The sequence below is a fragment of the Bufo bufo genome, chromosome 6 (assembly GCF_905171765.1).
Source record: "Bufo bufo chromosome 6, aBufBuf1.1, whole genome shotgun sequence".
NCBI lineage: Eukaryota > Metazoa > Chordata > Amphibia > Anura > Bufonidae > Bufo > Bufo bufo.
In genome coordinates this window covers 137,908,444-137,934,837 of record NC_053394.1, presented here as the reverse complement: position 1 = coordinate 137,934,837, position 26,394 = coordinate 137,908,444, and the positions used below count along the sequence as shown (strand labels likewise).

The 26,394-nt window shown below is 47.3% G+C and overlaps 1 protein-coding gene across 1 annotated transcript in view; it reads right to left on the bottom strand.

Moving 5' to 3' along the window:
* KCNK1 (potassium two pore domain channel subfamily K member 1) overlaps nt 1-26,394 on the bottom strand; it is a 58,806-nt gene that overhangs the window by 19,905 nt on the left and 12,507 nt on the right. The window contains exon 2 of the mRNA XM_040437141.1: nt 7,898-8,293. Within this exon, the coding sequence (XP_040293075.1) occupies nt 7,898-8,293 (396 nt within the window). The remainder of the gene's footprint in view (nt 1-7,897; nt 8,294-26,394) is intronic.

The following is a 26,394-nucleotide window of genomic DNA, read 5'->3' as shown; positions in this document are numbered from 1 at the left end:
GCAATAGTACAATAGTTAAGATTCATACTTACCTGGGAGCTGCAAAATCTGCTTCCGGCCGGGAGCTCCTCCTACTGGTAAGTGACAGTTCATTTAGCAATGACACTTACCAGTAGGTGGAGCTCCCGGCCGGACACGAACATCGCAGCAGCCGGTAAGTATGAATCTTCTACTATTGTACTATTGCTAAGTAACCATGGCAACCAGCGTCCTGGTTGCCATGGTTACCGATCGGAGCCCCAGCGATTAAACTGGGACTCCGATCGGAACTCCGCTGCCACCAATGATGGGGGGGGGGGGAGATGGGAGGCCGCACACTGGCCACCAATGTTGTTAATGCTATAGAGGGAGGGGGGGGGGGCGATGGGGGGCGCACACTGTGCCACCAACGAATTATTACAATAAAGGGAGGGAGGGGGGGGGCGCACACTGTGCCACCAACGAATAATTACAATAGAGGGAGGGAGGGGGGGGGCGCACACTGTGCCACCAACGAATAATTACAATAGAGGGAGGGGGGGGGCCGCACTGGCCACCAATGATATTCAAACTGGGGAGGGGGGGGGGGGTCTGCCCCCTGCTGCCTGGCAGCCCTGATCTCTTACAGGGGGATATGATAGTACAATTAACCCTTTCAGGTGCCGCACCTGAAGGGGTTAATTGTGCTGATCACGGCCCCCTGTAAGAGATCGGGTGCTGCCAGGCAGCAGGGGGCAGTCTTGTACACAGTTTGTAGTGTATTCTAACTAGAAGCGTCCCCATCACCATGGGAACGCTTCTGTGTTAGAATATACTGTCGGTTCTGAGTTTTCACGAAGTGAAAACTCAGCTTTGAAAAAGCTTTATGCAGACGGATCTTCGGATCCGTCTGTATAAAAACTAACCTACGGCCACGGATCACAGACACGGATGCCAATCTTGTGTGCATCCGTGTTCTTTCACGGACCCATTGACTTAAATGGGTCCGTGAACCGTTGGCCGTGAAAAAAATAGGACAGGTCATATTTTTTTCACGGCCATGAAACACGGATCACGGATGCGGCTGCAAAACGGTGCATTTTCCGTTTTTTCCACGGACCCATTGAAAGTCAATGGGTCCGCGAAAAAAAACGGAAAACGGCACAACGGCCACGGGAGGAGGCCTTAGACAGCTAAATTAGGTTGTGATGTACATTTTTTTCCTTTGCATAAGGGACCTAAATAGGTTTTGTAAGTTCTCTCTAGTTATCTATCTTTTTGTTTATTTCATCTCTATCCTCATCTACCAGTTTATTTCTTCTTCTACACTTTACATACAGTACACAATACCTTTTTGGCCACACAAAGCAGGCTCCAAGCACCAACTAGAAGGATGCTTCATTGAAGAACAATAAAGAAAAGGATGATGCTTTATCTAAAATAAGGAATGTTATCTGAATAATTGTATTATATTGGAACTTATATTCTCCTTTGATTACCTGATTATAATGGTATTCTGCTTAACACTGTAACACATCAAACTGTAATGTACTTTCTTTAACCATTTGAAATAAAAACACACATTAAAATATATAGGGACGTGTGCTGTCCGTGGAGAACACGTAAAGCACACGTCCGTGAAACACTGACGTGTGAGTGAGGCTTTAACCACCTCCGGACCGCTGTACGCACAGACGTGTCCTGGAGGTGGTTGTTTCATTCCTCCTGGACGCGCCGGTGCGTCCTCTTGCGAGACGCGAGATTTCGGTCACAGCCGGCCCGCGCATGCGCATCGCGGGCCGGCAAAAGTTAAAGGACTATTGCATCAGCAACCTGCCAGCCAATGATCGTCGCTGGCAGGTTGCTGATTTTTAAAAAAATCGAATCACAAGCCAGATAACAGATCATATTAGTAAATATGATCTGTTATATGGCTTCTCTGCTCCTCTGCTGGTCCTTTTCGTCGGTTGGATCCAGCAGAGAATACACACCAAACACTGCCCTTAGCCCCTGATCACCATCCATCACCCCCATCATCCAAATTAACCCCTTGATCGCCCCCTGTCAATCACTTAGTGAAAGACAAAAAGTGATCAGTGTAAACTGACACTTTTTTTTTTCACTAGTATTGGCTGTTAGGTTTTAGGGATAGTTTAGGCCCCTTGGTTAGGTAGTTAGCGTCAGTTAGCGCCAACCCCACCGCACCGCAGTCACTTTTATTCGCTGTTTAGCGTATCGCTAATCAGCATTTGTACTTTTATAGTATCTGTAAGTGATCAAAACTGATCACGGTCAGATCTATAATAGTATTAGTGTCACTTTAGTTCGCCCTCCACCCAAAACGCAGTGTTTGCCCGATCAGGCCTGATCGGTCGCCCACACGTGCGTTCACCCACGCCCGCCCCACCGCAGTGACAAAAAATTATTTTTTTTTGATCACTGCACATTCACTTTACACGCTCTGCGGCGATAAAAAAATCAGTTTTGATATTTTTTATCAACTGCAGCGGCCTCCGGTACTTCGCTAGCCTCCCCTTTGTAAGACAGGCTTGCTTTTTTTCTTAGGTAGTCTCAGGGAATACCCCTAAATTTAGTAGTCCAAAATGTCAAACAGGGGGTATTCTTCTGAAGAGGCCTACAGGATTCTGACCCAGTCGGATGAGGAATGGGAACCCTCATCTGACGAATCTAGCGGGTCAGAATATGAACCTGTAGAAAGCAGTGGCTCTCTGACCCAAAGTTCGGACGAGGAGGTTGAGGTCCCTGGCAGCACCAGGCGTACCCGGCCCCGTGTCGCTAGACCACAGGTTATGCAGGATCCGCTTCAAGAGCAGCAGAGTGGGGCTGTCGCTGCCAGATCACGTGATGAGGCATACACCAGCAGCGCAGCCCTTCCTGGACCTAGTACCAGCACTGCCGTACAACATGGTGAAGTAGCGAGCACCAGAAGGGCAGTTGAAGCTGGTACGGTGGCACGTGCAGTAGTTACCCCGTCGCAGCCACCGCACAGACAGGCCCGTAGAGCCCCTAGAATCCCTGAGGTGCTGGCAAACCCTGATTGGCAGTCACCAACTTCAGCCGCACCAGTAGTTCCCCCTTTCACCGCCCAGTCTGGAGTTCGGGTTGAGACGGCTCAGATCAGTACGGCCCCTGGGATTTTTTGAGCTGTTCTTGACTGCGGAGCTCTTGGACTTAGTCGTGGCAGAGACCAACCAGTATGCCACACAATTTATAACCGCAAACCCGGGAAGCTTTTATGCCCAGCCTTTCCGGTGGAAACCAGTCCAAGTTTCCGAACTTAAAATTTTTCTGGGCCTTCTCCTCAACATGGGTCTAACCAAAAAGCATGAATTGCGGTCATATTGGTCCCGATTCATCACATGCCCATGTTCTCTGCTGCTATGTCCAGGACACGATTTGAGGCCATCCTGCGTTTCCTGCACTTTAGCGACAACACCACCTCCCGTCCCAGAGGCCACCCAGCTTTTGACCGGCTCCACAAAATTCGGCCCCTCATAGACCATTTCAACCAGAAATTTGCAGATTTGTATACCCCTGAGCAAAACATCTGCGTAGACGAGTCCCTAATACATTTTACCGGGCGCCTTGGCTTCAAACAATACATCCCAAGCAAGCGTGCCCGGTATGGGGTCAAATTGTATAAGCTCTGTGAAAGGGCCACAGGCTATACCCACAAATTTCGGATCTATGAGGAAAAGATCAGACCCTGGAGCCGGTCGGTTGCCCTGACTACCTGGGGAGCAGTGGGAAGACAGTCTGGGACTTGGTGTCACCCTTATTCGGCAAGGGGGTACCATCTTTATGTGGACAATTTTTACACAAGTGTGGCCCTCTTTAGGCATTTGTTTCTAGAACGGATTTGCGCCTGTGGCAACCGCGCGAACTAGTCGCGTGGGCTTCCCCCAACGGCTTGTAACCACCCGTCTTGCAAGGGGGGAGAGGGCTGCCTTGTGTAACGAAGAACTGCTCGCGGTGAAATGGAGAGACAAGCGTGACGTTTACATGCTCTCCTCCATTCACGCAGACACGACCATCCAAATTCAAAGGGCAACCCGTGTCATTGAAAAGCCCCTCTCAGTCCACGACTATAATGCGCTCATGGGAGGGGTGGACTTCAATGACCAGATGTTGGCTCCCTATTTAGTTTCCCGCAGAACCAGACGCTGGTATAAGAAGGTGTCTGTATATTTAATTCAATTGGCGCTGTATAATAGTTTTGTTCTCTACAGTAAGGCTGGGAGAACACGATCCTTCCTCAAATTCCAGGAAGAGATCATCGAGAACCTCCTTTACCCAGGAGGTTCCGTGGCCCCATCCACCAGTGTAGTTAGCCGTCTACACGAGCGACATTTCCCCAGTGTCGTTGCTGGTACCTCAACCCAACCGCCACCCCGAAAAAAATGTCGTGTCTGTAGCAGGAGTGGAATAAGGCGTGACACCCGCTATTTCTGTCCTGACTGTCCGGACCACCCTGCCCTATGCTTAGGAGAGTGTTTCCGGAAGTACCACACACAGGTACACCTAGCATAGGGATCACATCTCACCAGGACAGGCACACAGGGCTATTAGGGCCCTTTCTCTCACAGCTGCTGCAAACCTCTCCTTTCACCTGGGATAAAGTGCATAACGTACTTCGCCACATCTTTGGGCGATTTGCGCTTTGCACATTGTCCCATGGGGAAGGAGAGGTTTGTTCTATAAAGGTAAAAAAAAACAAAAAAAAAAAAAACACCAGTAAGCAAAAAGGTTAATGTTTAGTTCAAAAAGTTAAAGTTAATATGTTCTCTTCCAAAGTTAATAAAATTATTGTGTTGCGGCCTGTTTTTTTTTTGTTTTTTTTTTTACCTTCCAGGTGGACCAACCGATCGACCAGCTGCAGCACTGATGTGCATTCGGACAGAAGCATTGCGCTGCTGTCAGATTACACGCAAGTCGGTGTATGCGGCGCTGCAAGACGAGATTTCTCCTCTGCAGTAAAAGATATGTTTGCCGAGGAATATGAGCTGAGGAGGTGGCGGTGTTCCTATGCTTTGGCAAACACTTTGTATATATAAAAAAAAAAATAGGGGCATGGCGAGTTCCTAGAATTTTTTATTTTTTGTCACAAGTTAGTGGAAAATGATGTTGTTTTTTTTTGTTTTTTTTTTCATACAAAGTCTCATATTCCACTAACTTGTGACAAAAAATAAAAACTTCCATGAACTCACTATGCCCATCAGCGAATACCTTGGGGTCTCTTCTTTCCAAAATGGGGTCACTTGTGGGGTAGTTATACTGCCCTGGCATTCTAGGGGCCCAAATGTGTGGTAAGGAGTTTGAAATCAAATTCTGTAAAACTGACCAGTGAAATCCGAAAGGTGCTCTTTGGAATATGGGCCCCTTTGCCCACCTAGGCTGCAAAAAAGTGTCACACATCTGGTATCTCTGTATTCAGGAGAAGTTGAGGAATGTGTTTTGGGGTGTCTTTTTACATATACCCATGCTGGGTGAGAGAAATATCTTGGCAAAAGACAACTTTTCCCATTTTTTTATACAAAGTTGGCATTTGACCAAGATATTTATCTCACCCAGCATGGGTATATGTAAAAAGACACCCCAAAACACATTCCTCAACTTCTCCTGAATACAGAGATACCAGATGTGTGACACTTTTTTGCAGCCTAGGTGGGCAAAGGGGCCCATATTCCAAAGAGCACCTTTCGGATTTCACTGTTCATTTTTTACAGAATTTGATTTCAAACTCCTTACCACACATTTGGGCCCCTAGAATGCCAGGGCAGTATAACTACCCCACAAGTGACCCCATTTTGGAAAGAAGACACCCCAAGGTATTCCGTGAGGGGCATGGCGAGTTCCTAGAATTTTTTATTTTTTGTCACAAGTTAGTGGAAAATGATGTTTTTTTTTTTTGTTTGTTTTTTCATACAAAGTCTCATATTCCACTAACTTGTGACAAAAAATAAAAACTTCCATGAACTCACTATGCCCATCAGCGAATACCTTGGGGTCTCTTCTTTCCAAAATGGGGTCACTTGTGGGGGAGTTATACTGCCCTGGCATTCTAGGGGCCCAAATGTGTGGTAAGGAGTTTGAAATCAAATTCTGTAAAAACTGACCAGTGAAATCCGAAAGGTGCTCTTTGGAATATGGGCCCCTTTGCCCACCTAGGCTGCAAAAAAGTGTCACACATCTGGTATCTCTGTATTCAGGAGAAGTTGAGGAATGTGTTTTGGGGTGTCTTTTTACATATACCCATGTTGGGTGAGATAAATATCTTGGTCAAATGCCAACTTTGTATAAAAAAAATGGGAAAAGTTGTCTTTTGCCAAGATATTTCTCTCACCCAGCATGGGTATATGCAAAATGACACCCCAAAACACATTCCCCAACTTCTCCTGAGTACGGAGATACCAGATGTGTGACACTTTTTTGCAGCCTAGGTGGGCAAAGGGGCCCATATTCCAAAGAGCACCTTTCGGATTTCACTGGTCAGTTTTTACAGAATTTGATTTCAAACTCCTTACCACACATTTGGGCCCCTAGAATGCCAGGGCAGTATAACTACCCCACAAGTGACCCCATTTTGGAAAGAAGAGACCCCAAGGTATTTCGTGATGGGCATAGTGAGTTCATAGAACTTTTTATTTTTTTGTCACAAGTTAGTGGAATATGAGACTTTGTAAGAAAAAAAAAAAAAAAATCATCATTTTCCGCTAACTTGTGACAAAAAATAAAAAGTTCTATGAACTCACTATGCCCATCAGCGAATACCTTAGGGTGTGTACTTTCCGAAATGGGGTCATTTGTGGGGTGTTTGTACTGTCTGGGCATTGTAGAACCTCAGGAAACATGACAGGTGCTCAGAAAGTCAGAGATGCTTCAAAAAGCGGAAATTCACATTTTTGTACCATAGTTTGTAAACGCTATAACTTTTACCCAAACCATTTTTTTTTTTTACCCAAACATTTTTTTTTAATCAAAGACATGTAGAACAATAAATTTAGAGCAAAATTTATATATGGATCTCGTTTTTTTTGCAAAATTTTACCACTGAAAGTGAAAAAATTTCATTTTTTTTGCAAAAAAAATCGTTAAATTTCGATTAATAACAAAAAAAGTAAAAATGTCAGCAGCAATGAAATACCACCAAATGAAAGCTCTATTAGTGAGAAGAAAAGGAGGTAAAATTCATTTGGGTGGTAAGTTGCATGACCGAGCAATAAACGGTGAAAGTAGTGTAGGTCATAAGTGTAAAAAGTGGCCTGGTCTTTCAGGGTGTTTAAGCACTGGGGGCTGAGGTGGTTAAAGAGCAACTGTCATCTCAGATCTCATGATAGGAAACTAAGTTAAAGCGTTTGCTGAGCTCTACCTTGAACATTTACTTTTGCTCTGAGTAAATAATTGAGTAGGAAAATATAACCAGTCTACCCCCCATCAATCTGCCTTTCTCCTTCCATGCCTGGTTTTTAAGAGCTACTAGACTGGCGGTGCTGATGATGTGATGACAGCTGTCGGTGAGATTGCTACGCCACATTCCTAAGAAAATCTGCACAATACCAACTGGCTGCTGTAAAGACACAGGACGAGATGTTATACCCTTGTAAAATGACAATGCACTTCCTCGACAGCAAATAGTCTTCGTATTCTTATGGCATGTGTTGATTTTTATACGGAGTTCCAAATGCGTTGCTTCCCTTCACAATGCTATGCAGATAGATCATAAAATTCTGTCTGGCTGCAATCAACACTAGATGAGTTTAAAAGCTCGCTGCTCCACCATTCTCGCGCTGCCTGTGGTTCGGTACAGGCAGGCACCATAAAATGAAATCACTGCGCCTGCTGCCCCAATTAGACAGCGCAGACTGGAGAGCAGAGCAATGCTTACAATGCTACAGAATGCAAAATTCTGACTACTCACATGTGATTCCAAACTTATAGAGATGGCGAAATCTCTGGTTGTAGGCTTCCCCTGGAACATAATCACCCAATCCGATGGTACTTAACGAAATAAAACAAAAATAAAAGGACTCCAGGAAATTCCAATCTTCCTCCAGTACAGAAAAAACAGCAGCGGGTATGAGGAAAAAGCAGCCGATGGTGAGAAACCCCAAAATCAGTGCGTGGACAATGGCCACAATGTGTTTCGGGAAACCCCAATGGAGGTGAATGTAGAGGACAGGCTTCCTGGTAACATAGATGATGATCCGCTGAACCAGTGCTGTAAACAGGAGCAGGGTGAAGGGGATGCCGACGACAGAATACAGAATGCAGAACGTCTTCCCTGCATCCGACAAAGGAACCGTGTGACCGTAACCTAGAAGCACAGGATGAAGACTTATCAATGTGCAATTAGTACAGTAAAGCAATTAATACAAACAATAATATAGTTGCCCACTCCAAATATCTGGAGGTGGGCTGTCCTAATTTAGAATGACGTGGTCTAGTTCTCAACCAAGAGGTATGCATATACTTACCAACATTTTCGTTTGTAACATTCGGGTATCACACCCCAACTCTTCCTGGAAACAACCATGATGGGTTATTGTTAGCCCCAAAACACCAATATAACCAAACGCACCACTATATCATAGAAAATCAATAAACTTTATTCATGACCAACATTACATAAATATACAATGTCAATGCGGTTAAAAGGACCCCACGCTGACAACACGTGGTGGGTAAAACTTTCACATGCGGTACATATTCCTAAAGTAATCCTGTAAACTCCCTGTAAGATCCTCACCTGCTTTGCACTCCAGGGGAACCAAGAGGGGTCCTCGTGGAGTTGCGGGACAGGTTATGCGTGTCTCTGATGCACCAGCGCTGACCCCTTTGCGAGCCAGTGCGGGGATGCGTTCGCGTGGACATCGGAGGGGAGGACCGTCGGAGTCCCGGGGACAGAGTGGCCAGGCGAGTGACAAGACGCCGCGGCCAGGGTTGTCTCCGGTGTCTCCTGCGACTTCCGTTTCCGCATCTGGGTCCACGCGCTCGCATACTCGCGCTGAGTCAATGATGCGTCCGTGCGTACGCACGAGGACAGGTTCGCAAAGGGATACACGGTCGCGAGTACGCGCTTTTTATGCGCTTCGTCGACCAGTGGCGCATAATATACTGACTCACAAGAGCAAAGTGGATTAGGGAGCCAGCCATGGGTTAATCAACTTGTGATTGCCTTAGGCCATGTACTCAGGTGCAGGGCAATTTGTTCACCTATGGTAGTGGACACTTGGCACCCTGGGATTGGTCAGCAGGCATTTAAAAGGAGGTCTCTCAGGGTGATCAGTGCCCACTGTTATTTTCCCTCAACCAGGTATAGGTCACAACTCCTAGTGACTGAAGACTGCCAGGAACTTTGTCCTTTGCAGCGGACCCAAGATCTGGAGTGACTCGACTGCCAAGTGCACAGCATCATTCAGCACTGGTTGGGACTATTCCTGGAATCTCCTTGCCTGGTTTTTTGTTATTATTCCTTGTTACCAGCAAGTGTCCTGGACGTTTATGTTTCTGGTGAATAAACACCTTTTTGCTTTCATCACTGGTCTGTTTGTTGGTGCCTTGCATTACAGAACAGTGGGCCCAACTAACAGTTGCCATGGACAAGATCCAGCAGCAGCTGAATGAATTAACGGGAGCCGTTAACCTGCTGTTCCAACGACGCCCAAATATACCAGCAGCCGCTGCAGCGCAAATCCAACAGCAACTGACAACTGTGATGGAGGAGGTTCAGCAGCTTATCCAGGGAGCCTCAGCACTACCCGTCACTATCGCAAGGCATCAAACAGAACCTAAGATCCCTCTGCCTGACCCCTTCACAGGAGAGCGACAGGAGTTCTTAAACTTCAGGGACTCCTGTCTCCTTTATTTCCAGTTGCGTCCGATGGCTTCTGGCACTCTCAGGCAGAGAATTGGGATTGTAATGTCATTGCTACGTGGAGACCCCCAACGTTGGGCATTTAATTTGCCTCAAGACCATACAGCTTTTTCGTCAGTGGACGCCTTCTTCGAGGCTATGGCTGTGATTTACGATGACCCGGATCGTACTCGCACCGCAGAGACCAATCTTGAGCATATTCAACAAGGCCGCCGCCCAGCTGAAGAATACGCTGCAGAATTCAGGCAGCTTTCACCACCTGGGGCGACGCAGCCCTACGCCATCGCTTCCGTTTGGGACTTTCGGATGCGGTCCGGGATCTTCTTTTGGCCTTGCCTACCCCCTTCTCGTTGGAAATGGCTATCTCTCAGGCAATCGATGCCGACAGGCGAATCCGTGAGAGGCGAGTGGAACGGTCGTCTCGGTTTTCATCCTCTCGACCACATCCAGGGCCTCTTAAATCGGCCGAAGAGCCAATGGAGGTTGGATCCTCCCATCTCACACAGGCAGAACGAGCTCGTCGCCAACAGAAAGGGCCTGTGCCTATTTTGCGGAAAGTCTGGACACCTCGTTAAAACCTGTCCCCTCCTGCCGGCGGGAAACGAATGAACCTAGGGGGCATAGAGGAGAACCCCTAGGTGCTATTATCCCTCCTCCAAGCCGGGTGATGGTATCCATATCCTTACGGTGGCAAGACAAGGTCCATGAGTTTTCAGCACTAATCGATTCTGGGGCCGCTGGGAATTTTGTGGACTCAACCTTGGTTCGTCGACTTGGCATCCCGTTGATCCAGCCGAAAACCACCATGTCAGTGACCGCGATTGATGGTTCCCCTCTTCAAGATGGTCGTGCAGTGTGGATGACTCCGGGAATACAGGTAACGGTGGGGGCTGATCATCGGGAGACCTTAAGCCTTTTTGTCCTTGACATGCCATCCACTCCCGTGATTTTGGGTCTCCCTTGGTTAAGGCTCCATAATCCAGTAGTGGACTGGCGCTCGGGTCTTATTTGTCAGTGGAGTACGGAATGCCTTACTAAGTGCATTCGTCCCGACCTGTCACTAGCCTCCATGGAAGTATTAAGTACTTTACCACAGCAGTATCATAATTTCCGAGATGTGTTCAGTCCTCAGGGGGCTGATGTATTACCTCCCCACAGGTCATATGATTGTCCTATAGACCTGTTGCCAGGTACCATGCCACCACAAGGGCATCTTTATAATCTCACAGGGCCTGAGGTTCAGGCTCAGCGGGAGTATATTAAAGAGAACCTTGAGAAGAATTTCATTCGTCCATCCATTTCCCCTGCTGGAGCTGGATTCTTCTTTGTGGAGAAGAAGGATGGAGGCTTGAGACCTTGCATCGATTATCGTGCCCTTAATCGGATTACGGTGAAGAATCGGTATCCACTGCCTCTGATTGATGATCTGTTTTCTCAGGTGGCAGGGGCCCGAGTCTTCACCAAACTCGATTTAAGGGGTGCTTATAATTTAGTTCGCATTAGAGAGGGTGACGAATGGAAGACCGCATTTAATACCAGAGACGGGCATTACGAGTATCTCGTGATGCCTTTCGGTCTCTGTAATGCTCCCGCGGTCTTCCAGGAGTTCATCAACGATGTTCTCAGAGATTTCTTGGATAGATGTGTTGTTGTCTATCTAGATGACATACTAATCTACTCTTCGGATCTGGTCTCTCATCGGAGACACGTGTGTCAGGTTTTCCAGAAGCTGAGGGAGAACCGCCTCTATGCCAAACTTGAGAAGTGTCTGTTTGAGGTGAAGGAGTTGCCTTTCCTGGGGTACATTATCTCAGAAAGGGGATTGGCTATGGACCCATCCAAACTTTCTGCTGTCTTAGATTGGCCTCAGCCTAAGGATCTTAAGGGGTTGCAGCGTTTCTTAGGCTTTGCCAACTTCTACCGCAAGTTTATTAAGAATTTTTCTGCGATAGTAGTACCTCTCACCAACCTCACTAAGAAGGGAGCTAATCCTTCTAAGTGGACGAGAGAGGCAGTCAGAGCCTTTGAGACGCTGAAACAGGCCTTTTGCACGGCACCAATTCTTACTCATCCAGACACCTCCAGACCTTTTGTTCTCGAGGTCGATGCCTCAGAGGTCGGTGTAGGGGCAGTTCTCTCACAGTATTCTGGGGACCCTGAGAGGTTACATCCCTGTGCCTTCTTCTCTCGGAAGCTCTCTCCAGCCGAGTGTAATTATGATATAGGCAATAGAGAGCTTCTGGGAGTAAGATTGGCTTTTCAAGAGTGGAGACATTGGCTAGAGGGTGCAGAACATCCCATCACGGTTTACACTGACCACAAAAATTTGGAGTATCTAGAGAGTGCCAAAAGACTCAACTCCCGACAAGCCCGGTGGGCATTGTTTTTCACCCGCTTCAATTTCCGCCTCACTTATAAACCAGGTTCCAAAAACGTGAAGGCAGATGCCCTGTCCTGCTGCTTCCCTGAGGCTGCTTCCGTCCTGGACTCTGAGCCAGAAACCATTCTCCCAACTAAATGTTTTCTTGCTGCCCTGGGGGCCGCAGAAGTAATGGAGGACTTGTCCTCTCTTCTTCAGCCCTCACAGGCAGAGAGTCCACCTGACAAACCCGAGGGTCGATGGTTCGTACCCATTAACCTTCGATTGGAGGTCATCCAACAGCTTCATGACTCAAAGTCTGCCGGGCATTTGGGTGTTAAAAAAACACTTGCCCTTGTTAAACGTCACGTGTGGTGGCCCAACATGTCCGTGGATGTTAAGGCCTATATCCAGGCATGTACTGTTTGCGCCAGATGTAAACCGTCCCGGTCTGCCCCTTCTGGGACTTTACTCCCACTGCCAATTCCCCAGGCTCCATGGACTCACATTTCCATGGATTTCATCACAGATTTGCCAAGGTCCTCTGGAAGTACGGTAATCTGGGTAGTGGTGGACCGTTTTAGTAAAATGGCCCATTTTATCCCACTCCCTGGATTGCCCTCGGCCAGAGAATTGGCAGATCTGTTCTTGAATCATGTCTTTCGATTACACGGAGCGCCGGATGACATTGTTTCAGACAGAGGAGTGCAATTCATCTCTCGCTTCTGGCGTTCTTTCTGCTCCCGATTGGGTATTAATTGTCTTTTTCTTCTGGTTTTCACCCAGAGACCAACGGTCAGACGGAAAGGACTAACCAGACCCTGGAGCAATATCTCCGGTGCTTCGTGTCAGACTGCCAGGAGGAATGGGCAGCGTATCTACCCTTTGCGGAGGTGGCTTATAACAACTCTGAGCATGCTTCCACTAAGATGTCTCCGTTCAGGTGCGTGGGGGGCAGGGATCCAAGACTCTCTTCTTTGGCCGGACCCTCCACTGACTCACCGGTGGTGGATCAATGGTTCGAGGATAGACGTCCAGTTTGGTCGTCGGCCCAGCGGAATCTCCGCAGTGCGGTGGCGCAACAGAAGAAATTTGCTGATCGTCATCGCACCGTAGAGCAAAAGTTTAAGGTGGGAGATCAGGTGTGGGTCTCCACCCGGAACATTCCGCTGCGTCAGCCATCTTCCAAGTTGGGTCCTCGATTCATTGGCCCATACCCAGTGACACAAAAGATCAACCGAGTTACGTACAAGGTTGCTCTTCCACCGTCGATCCGAGGAGTGAACACCTTTCATGTTTCACTTCTCAAATCGGCAGCCGACTCCGCTCCCTTCATTCAGACCCCATCCCCGCTGGAGGTCCAAGGGGTACCGGAGTTCGAGGTGAACAGAATTTTGGACTCTCGTTTTGTCCAAAGGTCTCTTCAATACTTGGTGGACTGGAAGGGTTTTGGTCCAGAGGAGAGATGTTGGATACCTGCTCGCCAGGTGCATGCGGATGAGTTGGTGGCAGCCTTTCACCGGGATAATCCGGGGAAAGCTTGCTTGGAGTCTTCAGAGCCGCCTCCTCGAGGGGGGGGGTAATGTAAGATCCTCACCTGCTTTGCACTCCAGGGGAACCAAGAGGGGTCCTCGTGGAGTTGCGGGACAGGTTATGCGTGTCTCTGATGCACCAGCGCTGACCCCTTTGCGAGCCAGTGCGGGGATGCGTTCGCGTGGACATCGGAGGGGAGGACCGTCGGAGTCCCGGGGACAGAGTGGCCAGGCGAGTGACAAGACGCCGCGGCCAGGGTTGTCTCCGGTGTCTCCTGCGACTTCCGTTTCCGCATCTGGGTCCACGCGCTCGCATACTCGCGCTGAGTCAATCATGCGTCCGTGCGTACGCACGAGGGCAGGTTCGCAAAGGGATACACGGTCGCGAGTACGCGCTTCTTATGCGCTTCGTCGACCAGTGGCGCATAATATACTGACTCACAAGAGCAAAGTGGATTAGGGAGCCAGCCATGGGTTAATCAACTTGTGATTGCCTTAGGCCATGTACTCAGGTGCAGGGCAATTTGTTCACCTATGGTAGTGGACACTTGGCACCCTGGGATTGGTCAGCAGGCATTTAAAAGGAGGTCTCTCAGGGTGATCAGTGCCCACTGTTATTTTCCCTCAACCAGGTATAGGTCACAACTCCTAGTGACTGAAGACTGCCAGGAACTTTGTCCTTTGCAGCGGACCCAAGATCTGGAGTGACTCGACTGCCAAGTGCACTGCATCATTCAGCACTGGTTGGGACTATTCCTGGAATCTCCTTGCCTGGTTTTTTGTTATTATTCCTTGTTACCAGCAAGTGTCCTGGACGTTTATGTTTCTGGTGAATAAACACCTTTTTGCTTTCATCACTGGTCTGTTTGTTGGTGCCTTGCATTACACTCCCCCCCAAAAAAGTCATATGCCAATAAATAATTTAGAAAATCCATAAAATGGTATAAGTACAATGCATAAGACAACAGGCTAACAAAATTACATAAATGGAAAGGAGATCAGGAAAGAGTAGATATTATACCGGCCGCGAGGGGAGTCACAGGTGGTTGCACCACTTGCAGCCGGTATAATATCTACTCTTTCCTGATCTCCTTTCCATTTATGTAATTTTGTTAGCCTGTTGTCTTATGCATTGTACTTATACCATTTCATGGATTTTCGAAATTATTTATTGGCATATGACTTTTTTGGGGGGGAGTTTACAGGATTACTTTAGGAATATGTACCGCATGTGAAAGTTTTACCCACCACGTGTTGTTAGCGTGGGGTCCTTTTAACCGCATTGACATTGTATATTTATGTATTGTTGGTCATGAATAAAGTTTATTGATTGTCTATGATATAGTGGTGCGTTTGGTTATATTGGTGTTTTGTGGCTTATGTTCCACGCACTTTTCCATATTCCTATGGTTATCAGTGTATTGTTATTAATTGTTAGCCCCGCCTATATTTGGACCGGGGCAGAGTTGGCAACTATGGGTACGTGCCGCAGGATGAGGTCGCGCGTGGGAATGCTCTAGCTGGTTGGTAGAGCCTGTTGACATTCAAGTGGTGATAGAGTTGTATCCTGCAGTGGAGCACAGGACCCCCATAGTACACTCCCATGCTGCTAAGCTCGTGTATCTAGGCCTATCATGTATAACCTATAATATATATATATACCTATAATCTAGATCAAAAATCTGATGTTCTGCTATTAACAATGGCGGATTACAATGGGGCTTTTCAGGGGGCAGCTCAGGGCACAAGGATCCTAGGACGAGCCGTGGCTGCCCAAAACGCCTGCTTAACCACCAAGGCAACCCTGTATGTTTTGTCCAGTGCCCTGCGTTTCAGTAATGCAGTGGGGTACGGGAGTCGATGACACCTGTCCATGCTTTTCACTCTCATGAAGCTTATGAGGCAGTAGAACGGCACAGGTGGTCACGAAGAGATGACATCATCACAATAGCCTGTGCCGGTGCTCAGGCAGAGCAATGATTTCAATGCAAAATTGCACTAGGGTTCAGGTGGCGCAATGACATCATTACAACCGCCTGTGTCTGGATGCAGGCAACAAAAGACACACACCAGAGGAAGTCTGTGGTGTGCGTCACAGACGATGGAAATGAGGTGAGTCTTTTGATTTAGAGTTTTTATTGTTTTGTAAGTACTACTGAGGGCACTATAAATATTGGGGCACTAAAATAAGCAGGGCCGTCTTTAACACGGGGCAAAAGGGGCAGCTGCCCCGGGCCCAGTTGCTCCTAGGGGGCCCAAGGCAGCTGCCTCTTGATCCCCGCTGGCCAGTGGTGTAGCGTGGGGGGGGGGCCTTGCCCTGGGCACAAAACTTGAGGGGGCGCTAGCAGGGCCGCACCGCCAATTAGGCAAAGTGAGGAGATGGCCCCAGGAGGCGTAGCCCCAGGAGGCGCGGCCCTGGTGACAAGTGGAGGGCGGCGGCAGAGCACAGGGAGATGAGCGCTTCCATTGTGGAAGCACTCATCTCCATAGTCATCTGTATCCCCGTCCTCAGGAAAGCGATACAGATAGATGTGCGGCGTCTCCCTTCCCTGTTCCTCTGATAGGCTGCAGGCACTAGGCCTCCAGCCTATCAGAGGCCAGTGCAGGCGGCGCGATGACGGGACACAGGCCGGAAGAGGCCTGCATCGCATCGCTGCCAGTCTGATGGAGGTAAGTATAAGTGTTTATTTTTTTATATGGTACTACTTACTGGCACATGATTGGGGGGCATCTATGGGGGCACTTGTTACTGGCACATGATTGGGGGGCATCTATGGGGGCACTGGTTATTGGCACATGATTGGGGGGCATCTATGGGGGCACCTGTTACTGGCACATGATTGGGGGGGCATCTATGAGGGTACTTGTTACTGGCACATTATTGGGGGCATCTATGGGGGTACTTGTTACTGGCACATGATTGGGGGAATCTATAGGGGCACTTGTTACTGGCACATGATTGGGGGCATCTATGGGGGCACTTGTTACTGGCACATGATTGGGGGCATCTATGGGGGCACTTATTACTGGCACATGATTGGGGGCATCTATGGGGGCACTTGTTATTGGCACATGATTGGGGGGCATCTATGGGGGTACTTGTTACTGGCACATGATTGGGGGGCATCTATGGGGGTACTTGTTACTGGCACATGATTGGGGGAATCAATGGGGGTACTTGTTACTGGCACATTATTGGGGGGCATCTATGGGGGCACTTGTTACTGGCACATTATTGGGGGGCATCTGCCCATATCATGTTCCAGCCCTTTCTCAGCATTTAAATTAAAAGAACTGCTATGTTTCCCTTAGGGTTAATCCAGCTTCTTGTAGCCGTCTCTTTTTGCGGAACGGAATTGCAGACCCATACATTTCTATTATCCCCCCCCCCTCCCTTGTCACTCTCATTATTCCCCCCCTCCCTTGTCACTCTCATTATTCCCCCCCTCCCTTGTCACTCTCATTATTCCACCCCCCCTCCCTTGACATTTTCATTATTCCCCCCCCCTCCCTTGTCACTCTCATTATTCTACCCCCCTCCCTTGTCACTCTCATTATTCTACCCCCCTCCCTTGTCACTCTCATTATTCCCCCCCTCCCTTGTCACTCTCATTATTCCACCCCCCTCCCTTGACATTTTCATTATTCCCCCCCTCCCTTGTCACTCTCATTATTCCACCCCCTTGTCACTCTCATTATTCCACCCCCCCCTCCCTTGTCACTCTCATTATTTCCCCCCCTCTCCCTTGTCACTCTCATTATCCCCCCCCTCCCTTGTCACTCTCATTATTCCACCCCCCTCCCTTGTCACTCTCATTATTCCACCCCCCCCTCCCTTGTCACTCTCATTATTCCACCCCCCCTCCCTTGTCACTCTCATTATTCCCCCCCCCTCTCCCTTGTCACTCCCATTATTCCACCCCCCCTTGTCACTCTCATTATTCCACCCCCCCTTGTCACTCTCATTATTCCACCCCCCTCCCTTGTCACTCTCATTATTCCACCCCCCTCCCTTGTCACTCTCATTATTCCACCCCCCCCCCTCCCTTGTCACTCTCAATATTCCACCCCCCTTGTAACTCTCATTATTCCACCCCCCCTTGTCACTCATTATTCCACCCCCCCCTCCCTTGTCACTCTCATTATTCCACCCCCCCTCTTCCTTGTCACTCTCATTCTACCCCCACCTCTAGTGTAGCGTGGCCGGGCTCTGTTCGATCCGCGGTACAGGAGCATTTGTTTCCTGTACCCGGCCGGACTGACAGGAAGTGCACACTAAGTGAGCACTTCCTGTCAGTCCGGCCGGGTACAGGAAACAAAAGCTCCTGAACCGCGGATCGAACAGAGCTCGGCCACGCTACATTAACAACAGCTTAGAGCAGACACAGCAGGCGCAGGCAGGATTCTTTAGAGAGGCAAGCGCTCAGCCTTAGCCGCTTAGGCGGCGCAGCATGAGGGGCGCCGCTGGCCGGCCGCCCGAACTTACAGGGAGTGCAGAATTATTAGGCAAATAAGTATTTTGACCACATCATCCTCTTTATGCATGTTGTCTTACTCCAAGCTGTATAGGCTCGAAAGCCTACTACCAATTAAGCATATTAGGTGATGTGCATCTCTGTAATGAGAAGGGGTGTGGTCTAATGACATCAACACCCTATATCAGGTGTGCATAATTATTAGGCAACTTCCTTTCCTTTGGCAAAATGGGTCAAAAGAAGGACTTGACAGGCTCAGAAAAGTCAAAAATAGTGAGATATCTTGCAGAGGGATGCAGCACTCTTAAAATTGCAAAGCTTCTGAAGCGTGATCATCGAACAATCAAGCGTTTCATTCAAAATAGTCAACAGGGTCGCAAGAAGTGTGTGGAAAAACCAAGGCGCAAAATAACTGCCCATGAACTGAGAAAAGTCAAGCGTGCAGCTGCCAAGATGCCACTTGTCACCAGTTTGGCCATATTTCAGAGCTGCAACATCACTGGAGTGCCCAAAAGCACAAGGTGTGCAATACTCAGAGACATGGCCAAGGTAAGAAAGGCTGAAAGACGACCACCACTGAACAAGACACACAAGCTGAAACGTCAAGACTGGGCCAAGAAATATCTCAAGACTGATTTTTCTAAGGTTTTATGGACTGATGAAATGAGAGTGAGTCTTGATGGGCCAGATGGATGGGCCCGTGGCTGGATTGGTAAAGGGCAGAGAGCTCCAGTCCGACTCAGACGCCAGCAAGGTGGAGGTGGAGTACTGGTTTGGGCTGGTATCATCAAAGATGAGCTTGTGGGGCCTTTTCGGGTTGAGGATGGAGTAAAGCTCAACTCCCAGTCCTACTGCCAGTTTCTGGAAGACACCTTCTTCAAGCAGTGGTACAGGAAGAAGTCTGCATCCTTCAAGAAAAACATGATTTTCATGCAGGACAATGCTCCATCACACGCGTCCAAGTGCTCCACAGCGTGGCTGGCAAGAAAGGGTATAAAAGAAGAAAATCTAATGACATGGCCTTCTTGTTCACCTGATCTGAACCCCATTGAGAACCTGTGGTCCATCATCAAATGTGAGATTTACAAGGAGGGAAAACAGTACACCTCTCTGAACAGTGTCTGGGAGGCTGTGGTTGCTGCTGCACGCAATGTTGATGGTGAACAAATCAAAACACTGACAGAATCCATGGATGGCAGGCTTTTGAGTGTCCTTGCAAAGAAAGGTGGCTATATTGGTCACTGATTTGTTTTTGTTTTGTTTTTGAATGTCAGAAATGTATATTTGTGAATGTTGAGATGTTATATTGGTTTCACTGGTAAAAATAAATAATTGAAATGGGTATATATTTGTTTTTTGTTAAGTTGCCTAATAATTATGCACAGTAATAGTCACCTGCACACACAGATATCCCCCTAAAATAGCTAAAACTAAAAACAAACTAAAATCTACTTCCAAAAATATTCAGCTTTGATATTAATGAGTTTTTTTGGGTTCATTGAGAACATGGTTGTTGTTCAATAATAAAATTAATCCTCAAAAATACAACTTGCCTAATAATTCTGCACTCCCTGTATATAACCAACTTCTTTATTTTTTATTTTTTAAACCACAACGGGCGCCCCCTGCTAAATTGCGCCCTAAGCGACTGCCTAAGTCGCCTTACTGGTGGCGCCGGCCCTGCCTCTAGTGGCCACTCATCATTATTAAAGTTTACTACTCTACGAGGTGTGTGGTGTGTGTTGTGGTGGAGGGCGTGATTGCATGCTAGGGTGTGGGAAGGCGGGATCCAGGGGGCCCAAGTAAATTCTTGCCCAGGGTCCAATCAATATTAAAGACAGCCCTGAAAATAAGGCACTTTAAATAATGGGGGCTATACAGGGTGACATTATATCTACTGAGGGCACTACACGGGGGACACTATGAATACTAAGGGCACTACTGGATACATACTATAATTACTGGGGCACTACTGGGGGTACATAACTACGTACTATAGATGCTACATTATAACTGCTGTGGCCATTATAAGGGACATTATAACTGCAGGGGGCATTATAGTGAGCATTATTGCTACTGTGGCCACTATAGAGGGGCCTTATTACTATGGGGGCTCTAAGAATGCCCTATATAGGGGGCACGGTGGAGAAAATTATTATTAGTGGGCACAATATGGAGGGCACAACTACTAGTGGGGGCACTCTCAGGGAGCATTTTCACTATCGGGGGCAATATAGGGGCACTATTTCTAATCAGGGCACTCTGGGGGAGAATTCCTATTCTTGGGACTTTTGGGAGCACTATTACTACGAGGGGACTAACCTATCTGTAAGACATTATTATTTTGGCTGGCAGTATAGCATCTGGGGGCATGGAGGGGAGTATTGGGGGTAGCAGAAGGATAACATTGTTGGGGCATTAGGAGGGGGAGGATCATGGAAAAATGAGGAGTCTGCAGAGTGGAAAAATCTACAGAGACGAGACGCCACTGAAAGATGTCATAATGATGCTCTCAATGAAGAAGATTAGGAAAGAGAACGTCTACACAAGAGGAGACATCACTGGATATAATAGGCATGTAATAATGTATTCTCCTATATGTTTGGTTGTGCTTAATGCAATTTCCATCTCAATATGTCTTTAGCACTGGGGCTTGGGAGAGTGGGGGTATCCTGTGCACTATACTATACTTTTTTTTTTTTTTTTTACCTGTGGGGCCCAAACTTGAAGAACAGCCAAAGGCTTTTGGGCCTTTTAATCCATCCCTGGCTAATAATCTTCAATTATTCCATGCAATACAATGTGCAAGTTACAGAATGCACACTACATCCAGCACTCTGCCCTCCATGCTGGATGAGACATTGGTTTATATTTTGGCCAAAGCATAGTAAGCCACTCACCGCGTCAAGGTTGTCTCATGAGTGGTCCCTAACTCTTGTTCCTACCTGTTCATGGGCCATGACAGCCACATAAAATCCAGGGAATGCAGGTCAGCATGCAAGCCAAGTACACTTTGCTTGTAACCCCGTCCGGTGCCATTACAGCTTTCATCGGATCCAGGGATGCAAGTACCAACATGCATGCTGAACCCACCATATACTTCTCCTGGAGCCAGATGGCTAATGGTAGGTTCTATATAAGCAGACTCAGTTTTATACTGACTTTAAAACCAGCCTCCAGGACAGATTAACTGGTCAGGTGTGCTTGACTCAAAGGAGATCGCCACGCCTCCAATATATGCTACAAAGAAAAAAAAAATAGGAAGTTTGAGTCAGCACAACCTGCCTGCAGGTGCACATCACTATGGCGAAATACATACACAAACGGAAAATGCAAATGTGATCGCACACTACATCCAGCACTCTGCCCTCCATGCTGGATGAGACATTGGTTTATATTTTGGCCAAAGCATAGTAAGCCACTCACCGCGTCAAGGTTGTCTCATGAGTGGTCCCTAACTCTTGTTCCTACCTGTTCATGGGCCATGACAGCCACATAAAATCCAGGGAATGCAGGTCAGCATGCAAGCCAAGTACACTTTGCTTGTAACCCCGTCCGGTGCCATTACAGCTTTCATCGGATCCAGGGATGCAAGTACCAACATGCATGCTGAACCCACCATATACTTCTCCTGGAGCCAGATGGCTAATGGTAGGTTCTATATAAGCAGACTCAGTTTTATACTGACTTTAAAACCAGCCTCCAGGACAGATTAACTGGTCAGGTGTGCTTGACTCAAAGGAGATCGCCACGCCTCCAATATATGCTACAAAGAAAAAAAAATAGGAAGTTTGAGTCAGCACAACCTGCCTGCAGGTGCACATCACTATGGCGAAATACATACACAAACGGAAAATGCAAATGTGATCGCACACTACATCCAGCACTCTGCCCTCCATGCTGGATGAGACATTGGTTTATATTTTGGCCAAAGCATAGTAAGCCACTCACCGCGTCAAGGTTGTCTCATGAGTGGTCCCTAACTCTTGTTCCTACCTGTTCATGGGCCATGACAGCCACATAAAATCCAGGGAATGCAGGTCAGCATGCAAGCCAAGTACACTTTGCTTGTAACCCCGTCCGGTGCCATTACAGCTTTCATCGGATCCAGGGATGCAAGTACCAACATGCATGCTGAACCCACCATATACTTCTCCTGGAGCCAGATGGCTAATGGTAGGTTCTATATAAGCAGACTCAGTTTTATACTGACTTTAAAACCAGCCTCCAGGACAGATTAACTGGTCAGGTGTGCTTGACTCAAAGGAGATCGCCACGCCTCCAATATATGCTACAACATGCAAGTACCAACATGCATGGTGGGTTCAGCATGCATGTTGGTACTTGCATCCCTGGATCCGATGAAAGCTGTAATGGCACCGGACGGGGTTACAAGCAAAGTGTACTTGGCTTGCATGCTGACCTGCATTCCCTGGATTTTATGTGGCTGTCATGGCCCATGAACAGGTAGGAACAAGAGTTAGGGACCACTCATGAGACAACCTTGACGCGGTGAGTGGCTTACTATGCTTTGGCCAAAATATAAACCAATGTCTCATCCAGCATGGAGGGCAGAGTGCTGGATGTAGTGTGCGATCACATTTGCATTTTCCGTTTGTGTATGTATTTCGCCATAGTGATGTGCACCTGCAGGCAGGTTGTGCTGACTCAAACTTCCTATTTTTTTTCTTTGTAGCATATATTGGGGGCGTGGCGATCTCCTTTGAGTCAAGCACACCTGACCAGTTAATCTGTCCTGGAGGCTGGTTTTAAAGTCAGTATAAAACTGAGTCTGCTTATATAGAACCTACCATTAGCCATCTGGCTCCAGGAGAAGTATATGGTGGGTTCAGCATGCATGTTGGTACTTGCATCCCTGGATCCGATGAAAGCTGTAATGGCACCGGACGGGGTTACAAGCAAAGTGTACTTGGCTTGCATGCTGACCTGCATTCCCTGGATTTTATGTGGCTGTCATGGCCCATGAACAGGTAGGAACAAGAGTTAGGGACCACTCATGAGACAACCTTGACGCGGTGAGTGGCTTACTATGCTTTGGCCAAAATATAAACCAATGTCTCATCCAGCATGGAGGGCAGAGTGCTGGATGTAGTGTGCGATCACATTTGCATTTTCCGTTTGTGTATGTATTTCGCCATAGTGATGTGCACCTGCAGGCAGGTTGTGCTGACTCAAACTTCCTATTTTTTTTTTCTTTGTAGCATATATTGGAGGCGTGGCGATCTCCTTTGAGTCAAGCACACCTGACCAGTTAATCTGTCCTGGAGGCTGGTTTTAAAGTCAGTATAAAACTGAGTCTGCTTATATAGAACCTACCATTAGCCATCTGGCTCCAGGAGAAGTATATGGTGGGTTCAGCATGCATGTTGGTACTTGCATCCCTGGATCCGATGAAAGCTGTAATGGCACCGGACGGGGTTACAAGCAAAGTGTACTTGGCTTGCATGCTGACCTGCATTCCCTGGATTTTATGTGGCTGTCATGGCCCATGAACAGGTAGGAACAAGAGTTAGGGACCACTCATGAGACAACCTTGACGCGGTGAGTGGCTTACTATGCTTTGGCCAAAATATAAACCAATGTCTCATCCAGCATGGAGGGCAGAGTGCTGGATGTAGTGTGCGATCACATTTGCATTTTCCGTTTGTGTATGTATTTCGCCATAGTGATGTGCACCTGCAGGCAGGTTGTGCTGACTCAAACTTCCTATTTTTTTTTTCTAAGTTACAGAATGCGTTTTAGCTCATCCCAGCCTTCGTCAACAGTGGAGAAAGACTGGAACAGGCCGAAATGCTTCATGTAACTTGTACATTGTATTCCATGGAATAAAAAAAGATTAATAGCAGAATAGTGAGTGTCTGGGATATTTCTTGTTAGTTGGACCTGGAAAAAGGGGAGAACTTACGTACTTCAGGAAGAGTTGTCAAATTCCCAGTTGGGCACCTGGAAGGCTTCATCCAGCAAGCAGCCCTCCATGAGCTCTAAGTGTATGTGGTGCCAGAATGATGCACCATTAGACACAGCTCTGACTGCCACATGTGCTCTGAGGGAGCATTGGCTGTCCGGAAAAGGGGAAGAGTCTTGAAAAAGAGCCATCTCCACACCCGGGAGAAAGGGCACCAGCACAGTCAGGCTTCTGCAGTCCAACTTCTACAGTGTGGGATTTGTGATTCTGTCTCAGACCTACAGTTGAGGATTAGAGCAGGGAGTTGTGAGATAATCTCTATCATTAGAGAAGAAGTAATCCTTTGGTCAAACAGCAGCAGACTCGTCCCTCATATTAAATGCCTCCACACACAACATAATCCATTAGATTATTAGAGATATGACAAACATTGTCTCCTCTTACACCATGTCACCCTGCAGACCAGTAACCATGGAGAGAACGTGGAACACTGGAATTTCGATCGCTTCACCTCTAGCAGATATAATAAGGAGAGATTTATAAAAACTGGTGTGATGGATACTTGGGTTAGTTGCCCATAGCAACCCGTCAGGTTCCACCTTTCATTTTTCAGAGCTCTTTTGGAAAACGAAAGATGGAATCTGATTGGTTGCTATGGGCAACTAGGCCAGTTTTCCTTTACACCAACAACCCACTATGACTTATGAAAACTGTCTAAAAGAAAAACTGTCTTTGTTCCCCATATCAACTAATCACCACAGTACACAGGGTTGACCGGGGAACTTAAAGTGACTATGGAAAAAAATAGAAATGGCCCCATGTTGTAGGCGGATCCAAATTGACAGAAGGCGGGGCAATACAAATAGGCAGGGCCAGCAATACTATACAAAATACCGCCCTAGCAGAGCCAAATACCACAGTGCAGCACATTATACTGCCCCAGCAGAGCTAAACACCACAGCGCAGCTCACTAACTCAAACCCCACACACAAATGGGTGTTCCTGGGTGGGTCTGAGGTGTTCTCAGGGGGGGCTTATATGCCCCAATTTTCCCAACGCAAATGTTGGTAAGTATGCTTTCATACAGTTTCTTTTATACAGTTTCATAAATCTTCTGTGTGTACAGCAATCACCGGATACTGAAATAATTGAACATTGATCCAGCTAATGTTACGTCCCAGCATTCATGGCATGCTAGATTTGTAGTTTATTTTAATGGCCATGGAGAGAAATGGCTGCCATTACAGGTGTTGCCTTCTACTGTAGCTTTCCCATAGTCCTGCATGGCAAATTTCTACAGTTATATAGTAGGAAAGGGACCACTCTGTGCCTTTATCACTGCCAAACTTCTAAATGTGAGATTATTGCAGTGTGTGCTGTGCCTGTAACAGTATAGTTCTCAGATTGTTTTACATCTTGACCTACAACCAGAGGGACGGTCAAATGTTCTGCAGCAAGGTCTGTATCGTTCTGGACTGGATGGGAGAATTACAAAGTAAAGGGCTCAGCACATTGTGGGATGCATATGGACGTCACAGCTGGATGGGTGCCAGCGCTGACAGAACAGAAAGCACTCACAACATACAGAGGGCCTTGACAGAACAGGAAACAGACCAAGACATGAAACTATAGAAATAACCTGAAACATTCAGTTCACAAAACAACCTGTCTCTGCACAGTACCACTTCTGTACTCTGATATACTGGTTCTAATTCTCAGTATCTGCTCTTATTCTGTATATATGGACCCTGCACAGTACCACTTCTGTACTCTGATATACTGGTTGTAATTCTCAGTATCTGCTCTTATTCTGTATATATAGACACTGCACAGTACCACTTCTGTACTCTGATATACTGGTTTTAATTCTCAGTATCTGCTCTTATTCTGTATATACAGACATTGCACAGTACCACTTCTCTTCTCCTGTATACTGGGTGTAATTCTCAGTATCTGCTCTTATTCTGTGTATATGGACACTGCACAGTACCACTTCTCCTGTCCTGTATACTGGGTGTAATTCTCAGTATCTGCTCTTATTCTGTATATATGGACGCTGCACAGTACCACTTCTCTTGTCCTGTATACTGGGTGTAATTCTCAGTATCTGCTCTTATTCTGTATATATGGACACTGCACAGTACCACTTCTCCTGTCCTGTATACTGGGTGTAATTCTCAGTATATGCTCTTATTCTGTATATATGGACACTGCACAGTACCTCTTCTCCTGTCCTGTATACTGGGTGT